The sequence below is a fragment of the Falco biarmicus genome, chromosome Z (genome assembly GCF_023638135.1).
Source record: "Falco biarmicus isolate bFalBia1 chromosome Z, bFalBia1.pri, whole genome shotgun sequence".
Classification (NCBI taxonomy): Eukaryota; Metazoa; Chordata; class Aves; order Falconiformes; family Falconidae; genus Falco; species Falco biarmicus.
In genome coordinates this window covers 47664517-47672833 of record NC_079311.1, presented here as the reverse complement: position 1 = coordinate 47672833, position 8317 = coordinate 47664517, and the positions used below count along the sequence as shown (strand labels likewise).

Here is an 8317-nt window from a genome sequence, read left to right as displayed (position 1 = left end):
CACTCTCTCTCACGTGTGGTCTTTGCCCTGCGCCCCTGCCGCCGTTCCCGCCTCCTTGTTCCCGCCTCCCTGTCCCCGCCTCCGGGCACGCGCCCCGCCCCGCCGGCCGTGGGTCTGGCGGGCAGCGGCCCGCGCCTGCGCCCTGCGCCGCGCGTGGCCGTGCGTAAGGCTGCGGGGGGACGCGCGCTCCGCAGAGCCGGCGGCGCTCAGCCCCACCCCCCCCGCCTCATGGCGAAGCGGCGCGCGGAGCCGTTAGTATATCACGTGCCCGTCAAGCGGCTCCTGCGCGAGCCGTCGCCGCCTTCCGTCTCCGCGCCCGAGCGGCGACCCCGGGGCGAAGTGGCGGGCGCCGGCCCGGCCGCCCCGAAGCGGAAGCTGGAGGAGGCCGAGGCGCCGCCGAGCAAGCGGCCCGGGCTGCGGGGGAGCAGCTCCCGCGGGGAGCCGGGGGACGCGGGCGGCAGGCGGCGACGGCGCGGCGGGCCCGCGCCGCCCCAGGACGAGCGGTCGGCGGAGGGAGGCGCCGGCGGCCGGGTCAAGGAGCGGGCCGCCGCGGCTGAGGTAACGGAGCGAGGCGGCGGCGGCCCCCCGGGGAGCGCGGCGCCGGTGTGCGCGGCCGCTCGGCTGCCGGAGGAGGGGCCCTGGGCCGGGTGGGGGGCCGCGGGAGGTCACCGGGGCGCGGCGGGGCAGCAGAACGTGCGGGCGGGGCCCCCCGCATTCAGCCGGGCACGGCGCCGCGCCCCTCAGCCCGCTCTGCGCCTCCCGCTGTCCGTCGCTCCCGCGTCTTTTAAAGCTTTCTTTTCTTTTTTCTTCTCCCGCACCAAAAGAAGCAGCGCTTCCAGCTTCACCCCACACACTCCGAAAAACCGGTAGGAAAAGGCCTCTCAGGAGTTCGCCTTAACTCAGTTTCTCTTCGGCCATGTCCCCATCGGAAGGCGTGGTTGGAAGTTTGGAGGGTTTATTTTGATGGAGTCTCTTTCGTTTGAGGCTGCAGTTAGGCTTACTGCCGTGTCTGACAACTGTCTTAACTTTTTGTTCGGGATGACCAGGTTCTGGCGATGCCAGAGTTCTAAAACGTTAAACGTTTTAACCAAAACGTTTAGTGAATGTGGTGGTCAGGGAAGGGAAAGGGATCAGCAGTTTAATGATTAGATATATTGAAGTGCACAGCCGATTCCTGATGTTCCTTTCCTGGTTAACTTTGAGGTAAGTTACATTCTTGTACATTCTTGGCCTTGATCGAATTTTACACGACAGGCCAGAAAACAAAACGCAGTACTGAGGAAGTTTTCGTTTTGCAAAAATAAAATGCTAGGTCAAATTTTGTGCCTATGTAGTAGTGTGATGTATGTAAACCCACCTTCCCTCCTGCGTGGACCTTTTAACTAAGACCAAGGCCAGAGTATTTGATCCTGTGATAGAGAAGTGGCAGAAAGTCTTAACAGGTCAGATGGATTTTCAACTCCAGTTTTAAACTCCGCTTCTCATAAGTTGGGGCCTTTGATAGTATAACACCTATCTATGATCTCTAAAGGTAATTGTGGCTTTTCTTTCTCAGGCTTCTGCTTTGTACCTTCTGCTTTCCTTGTTTGATTGGTCGGTGAGTTGGTTGGTTTGGTGATGGATGGTAGAGTTAAGGCATAAAGGAATTGAGGAAAACATTCAATGCCCTATGGGAATTATATGTCCTTTTTAGACTCTTGACTTTTAAACACGTCTCTTTCCATTTTTGAAGAGAGAACAAGTGTCTTCAGAAGCAAAAAAATTAAGCAAATTGAACAAACATCTCCAGAACAGTGTTAGAACATCACAGATATGATGCAGAATTCTTCACTTGTTTGGCATAATTTTGTAAGCTTTAGCAGTGGTAGGAAGGCAGTAAGCCCCCAGGTTTTCCACACAGCAAAGTGTGGTTTTCTCTGTAAAATACTTTTGTAGGACTATATTTTTAACAAGTTATTTCCTTAAGTACAGTTTTATATAAAAAATGTTTTTGCTTTAAAATAAAGCTTGGTTAACGTCAGACAAGAGGTGTTTCTTCCATCCTCTGTGTGTCCTACCTTTATGTTTTAAATCTTTCACAGATATATCTGATTATTATTTTTGCACCTTTTTGAAAATAACAGCTGTAGGTTGGGATTCTTTGCTTTTTTGTGGCTTGTGTACTTCCATTACGGTAATAAGCATGACCATGATACTGTTAATTTCACATGGGTTTTGTTAAAGTTAAAAGCAATTCTTATTATATTACAGTTGGCCAGAGAAGAAATACTGCATGCACACCTTTGCAGCTAAAGTTGGAAAATTAACTCCTTAAAAATTGAACAACTTCATCCATAGAAACTGAGCTTTGTATCCCGAGCTTGCTGCATGTTACCTGCCTTACTAGAAAATCTTCTCAAAACCTATGCTGAAAGATACTTGGGTGAATGTGAATATTTTATATTCTATTTTGCATTTTATGTATGAATGTTTGCTGCTTGCGATTTTTGTGCTCCTTGGGCTTGTTCATTTTCACACTGAATCTTTCTGGGAGACACCAATAAACTGAAGTACTGCTGTGCTGGAAACTTGAATGCTCTTGAAATGAATCCTGTGTGTAGTCTGAGCTCAGAATTAAGAGTATGCATATTTTTGTGGTTATAAACTTAAAGAGAATGATCTTAGAAGCAAGGATGCTCTCATTCACCACTGTCTGGGTATGAAGCATCTAGCACAGTGGGGTTCTGACTTTCAAGTACTTAGCTCTCTCAGTGTGAGTAGTAACTTATTAAAATTAAATAATTATTTATTAAATTATAAAAATTTAAAAAGAGGAGTTTGGATTAAACATGGGGAGAATTTTTAAGGGTGGCTGACAAGTTTCTGAAACTCCGTTGCTGGGCACGTGTTTCAAAGAACTTGTTAGCCACCTGCCCTGCACAGTTCTGTGTGAGCGATGCTGCCCCGGTTGCAGTACAAACTGGAAAATCTTCCCTTTCTCTTTGGCACTTCACTGTTTGTTGTTAATGCTGTGCAGTACAAAAATTGCAGTTTACAAGTGTATTTACGCAAATAATGTGGAACTACTTATTGTTTGGCTTTCTTCCAGTTTCCATATAATACGTCCTTCTGTTCCTGTTGCACTATATCATGTAATTGGTTTTGGTTTACGTTCCCATTAATGGGAACTTTGATTCTTTATTTTTTCCTGAAGACAATCTTTTCCTAGTGGGCAAATTCATGTTAGTAGTACTGCATAGGCATACAGCCATCTTCCTGCTATGAAATGTCTATACCTTTCATGCCTCTTAATTATGATGTCTTGAATTATGCAGGGGGGTTGTAGTAAAAACAGGTTACCTAGTACAAGAAATTGTAGTTCACAAGAGGTTTGTGTGGTAAAAAATAGAAATATGTAGTCTTTTAAATAAAAGGATGGTGAATTTACGTATATCTCTCTTTTGGGGAGTGGGGTGAAGCATCATTTATCCAGTATCTGAGAGGGTTTAGGGATGACACTTACTGCCATTTTTTGAATATTACATTTTTTTATTCTGTTGCAGAGCCAGCAGACAAAACATGAACTTTTTCAAGAGCCATACCAAAACAGACATACCAGTTTATATCTTAAAAATACTTCTGTTCAGCACCTGTTACAGCTGAGACGTTAAAGTAAAATACTAAAGACTCTGATTGTATGTTAGGAAAAATACAAACTGTTATTATGTGGAAATGCATTATTTTAGGTTTGTGGCAGCATCCAGAGTTTTTACCTACCAGAAGGAACAGATTGGCTACTGTTAATAACCACAAAATCTGTGCACGTTCCTATGGTCATAATACACATAAGAAGAGGAACTCTCAAGTCACTCCTTAGGTCTTGAGCGTGCACTTTCTTCTGGTAGGTAAAAACTCTGGATGCTGCCACAAACCATGACATGTGGTTACAAACTGTGTTTTCTAACAGCAATTTAAAAAAAAAAGTGGTGCCATGTTAACATAGTAAATAAGAACATGTTCTTTCAAGGTTTTTCTGGTACTTCTTACCAGTTCTTAAAGTTTCTTCTCCCTGCCCCTAGAAGAGGTCTTGATTTTTCTCATGGATACTTGAATACAAAATGTAGGTACAGAAAAGAAAAAGTGGAATGTGGCAGAAACACTACCCAGTGCTTTACTTTTCCAGAATACTAGCTTCTAAATGTGCATGAAATTTGTATACCATTGTGAGAAGAAAAAGTAGTGAACAATTTTTGTATGCAGAGTCTGATAATTCCATAAGTTATATGGTATTGTTCTGTGCAAGGATTGCAAGTTGAAGAAATCGGTGGAGTTATGGAAGTATTTCCCAGGTGTTGCACAGTAGTTCTTTACAAGAATATTTGAAAAGACAGAAGTAAATTGTGATTTGCTTGAGTTTTTTTATGGTAGTTTCCTTAGAAATAGCTTACATTTTTCTGTATAAAATTGTAAGAACTGTTAATATGGAACAGCTGAATAACTCCTTGTTTCAGTTTCGGTTATGAAAGTTTCTTTTTATTATTTTGTACTGCTGTGATACGCATTAATGTTTTGTTGCCTTTTTGTTTGTCTCTTTTCGAAGCAAGAAGACGACTTCTGTCAGTATAACTCATTCCTATACTGGAGATCACCATTGCCTGCTGTTGATTTGTCTGATATTCAGAGCCGAGATGGAGAGACCCCGGAAGCTAAAACCCTTTCAAGGACTGATACTATGGAGACTGAAATGGAGACCTGATTAGTTGTTTCATAGTTGTATATCCACTTGAAGGAAACTTGCTTCTATTTGGACTCAGGTTTTTCTACTTGGGAGAAAAATAAGCATGCTTCTGCCATCTTGAAGAAACAGTGTTACATCAGTCTGCAGAAGCAAGTCTGAGTTCATCACTGTTGGGTACTTAATAGTAAGCTGTCTGGAAGTGTACAATGTTGAGGAGGCTGTGCTGTCTATCAAGAATGCTTGAAAACATGAAAACATGCTAAAAGAAGACTACAGAAAATTAGAACTTTGGGATGCAATTATACGAAACAGGTGGATATGTTAAATGTTAAAAATAAATGGAAAATAATTTTGTCTGTCCTGAACGAAAAGATGTGACTATGGTATCTGGAAGTAAAATACTTAACCATGTGAATTTGTCACAAAGCATACAAACTGTAATGATTTAAATGTGAATTTTTCTACATAATACTAAACCAAACAGGCTCAGGAGCCTACCAAAACCAGACAAAGCATTCCCTTTTCTATGCAAACAGAAGACAAGCGTGGCGGGGAGAGGGAAGGAAAAGGGGATCTTTTCTTCTATAAGCTGCTGCTGTTGTGAAAGTTTTTCACATTCTTGTTGAGAAAAAGCTTTTTCGCCTTTTTCATCTTCTCCTTTTCACATTACACAAAGCAGTGGGCAGCCAGCTTTTAGGTTTTTGGTCCATTCTTAAGTTAATGCTATACTTACTCTTTGCAATGTGAGCTCCGAACCAGTGAGCAGCATTGAAATGGGAGGTGTGCGCAGATGTGTCAACAAAACTCAATGCAATATAAAATTACTACATAATGCTTTTTCAAACTTACCTGACTGAGGTATAGTTTTTGCAGACTGTGGTTCTTGCAAAAAGATTGTATAGAAGTTCATTGAGTTAGTGTTTTTTGCTGTTAAATATGAACTTAATGCTTGTCTTCTGTAATTGATTTACAACTTTAAGTACAATTAGAAATACTTGTCTTTAACAGTAGACTGAAGTTGTATGGGCAGACTGTCAGACTTTGCAGATGTGATGTCTTTAAGGATAGCAAACGCTTTTTGCTGGAATCATTGAAGACGGCAGCTTGAGAATATATATATTTTTTTAAATAATATATTTGCTAAAGGACAATAAAGTGTTGCCTGTGTGTATTTTGTATTTTAAAACTTTCAGACTATTATTTGTGTTAGTTCCTGACTTTATTTCATAAGATTGTTGCTTTCATAACTTCTGTTATTTTATTAGGTCTTTTTGCTTAAAATAGTCAGCTTGTCAGCCGCCTTAGTAAACATTCAGAATTTTTTTTTTTCAGTATTTGTGCTGTAAGGTATCTGTATTTGTTCATTGCCTATTCATTTAGATTGTTAGAGTCTCTTACTACTCACGGAAGTAAGGTGGCTGAGTGACTCAAGCATTTCATGGTGGTTGTTTGGATATGCTTCTACCTGCTGTCAGATCATATTTAAAATTTTATTTTTTGCACACATTTTTAGTTATATTTTTTAAGTCCAAATCCATCAGCTTGTCTTAGGAGGTACTTTAAAAATGTTTTTAAAAACAAACTTCTTTTTCTGGCAAGAATGCAAGTGCTGTTTCATGGTTACTCTAACCAAAATAAATTTGTGAGGAAATAGATTTATTCATTTGTTGAAGGGGTTGTTTTGGTTTTGTGTTGTGGTTTTTTTTTTTTTACCCTAGGTAATATACACATTCATATATTTGTTTGGTAATATTTCACGCCATCCAGTATTTTCAGGATCTAGTAGTTAGATAGTTATCTTTGCAGACATACTTTAGTCCCTTAAAATCTGCTTGGAGCTTCATACACGCAGTAGGTATGTCCTAGCAATAGACTGTATTTTGGCATTAAAATCTGTCTCTCCTATCTACTGTATTCACAGAACAGATGAGATTTTATTATTGTCTTTAAAATATGTATATTCTTAAGCTATTCCATAACAAAATGAATAAGCCCTTTAAAGCAAATGAAGCTTGCACTGTGTTGTACGCCATATGGTTATTTGTAATTATGCTGGAGGCAAGCAATTTCCTCTTAGCTTGTTCCAGTCATGGGCTCTGGGTTATGGGCTGGAATGTTAGAGCTACTTTCAGAGCATTTGCTGAGTTGATTAATTTTTTCCATTCATCTGTTTGCAAATAGAGGCAAATTTAAAAGCCTTGGAAAACTTTTGAAATGAGTCTGAGAGTTTGGGTTATAGAAAAGCAGGGCAAGGTAAGGTGCCTGATGATAGGTGAAATAAACTTTGCGTAAAAGGTGTGACCAAGACGTGTCATTGCTCAGTGTCTCATGTCTCCAAATACCATGTGTCACTGTGGGCTATCAAAACACTGGTCTTGACTTCCAGCTCCATTTTTCTGGAGAGCTCTTGTTCAAGGGCTGTACATAAACTGTAAGTAAGCTTAAGATGTTTTAATTTGCCTGTGCATTAGTATCCACTGAGAAAAAAATGTTCTTTTGAAATGTTGGCATAAATTCTAAGGCAATGCAGGAGCCACGTAATGCCTACCAACTGACAATCTTCATTTATCTTATGTTCTTAATCTTCCAGAAAAAAAATTGCTTCTATTCTCTCTAGATAATTGGGAATTTGCTTTTCTCTAACTAAAGAGCTCCTTCACCAGAGTAAGAAAATGTACAGTGTAACCACAGAGATCATCTAGCTATTACCCAGGTTGGTAAGAGTTGTTGCATCTAGAAGTAGCACAGTAAGGGTATGGGCATACTAATGAGAAATTAAATGAGTTAAACATTTCAGGGCAGATGCAAACAGCAAAGCGTTAATTAGCAGCATGTCTGCCTTTGTAAATTTTCTGTCTCATTTTAAACTTAAGGCCTGTTTTATGTGGTCTTGATTTGTGTTTATTGAAGGCCTGCCATATATTTATGGTTCCCAAGATAGATAAGCCTCCAGGAGAAGATTAAGGCTTAGTCCAAATCAGGAAAGAGAGCAAGTGCTGTGAAAAGCAGGCTGCATTGGTGACCATATCTTGGCTGACTAGACTGTGGTAGAAAGAAAGAAAAAAAATGGAGAATGGAAGATAGGTGATGATGAAGAGGTGACAGCAAGTGAGTGCAGGCAAGTGTCAGGCCAGCGGAGCAATGACATCAAGTAGTATTTTCAGCATTGGCTCAATCTTCAGCACAGCAACGTTTGCAGTAATTTTAATGTGGTGATCAACAGTAAATTAGTAGGTTTGTCACTGTTTTTGCAATTACTGTTCGATGTTTTTTCCGGTTGGCAAGGCCAAGAATTTAATGGTCATTAAAAAAATACATGCTTATGTATATGGGTAGATGGAAAATGTGTAAGATCCTTCGTGTAGAGAATAAGTGAATGTGTGTTTCCAGGTGGCACCAAAGATAGTTACTGTCTAGCGTTTGGCAGCTAGTTCTGGTTATGGCAGATGCATTGTTGGGAGTTCACATGTATTTTCCTGAAAGCATCTGATGACACCTGCAGTAAGAGATGTTGGACTGCACTCACTCATTGTTTGGTATAGCAAAGCCTATGTTCAAAGAAACATTTCAAAATAGCTAGCATGCTTGGGCTGGCTTAAT

General features: G+C 41.0%; 1 protein-coding gene across 1 annotated transcript; it reads left to right on the top strand.

Moving 5' to 3' along the window:
• The first annotated feature begins 129 nt into the window (after positions 1-129).
• On the top strand, positions 130-6371 carry CZH9orf40 (chromosome Z C9orf40 homolog). The gene is made up of 2 exons (XM_056324576.1): positions 130-558; positions 4580-6371. The coding sequence occupies exons 1-2, from the start codon at positions 229-231 to the stop codon at positions 4733-4735; spliced, it is 486 nt and encodes a 161-aa protein (XP_056180551.1). The 5' UTR covers positions 130-228; the 3' UTR covers positions 4736-6371.
• Positions 6372-8317: the final 1946 nt, after the last annotated feature.

Excerpts from the sequence above, each read along its gene's own strand:
- CZH9orf40 (XM_056324576.1), top strand. The coding sequence starts at position 229 with ATGGCGAAGCGGCGCGCGGAGCCGTTAGTATATCACGTGCCCGTCAAG. Across the intron at positions 559-4,579 it reads AGCGGGCCGCCGCGGCTGAG|CAAGAAGACGACTTCTGTCA; the intron begins GTAACGGAGCGA and ends CTCTTTTCGAAG.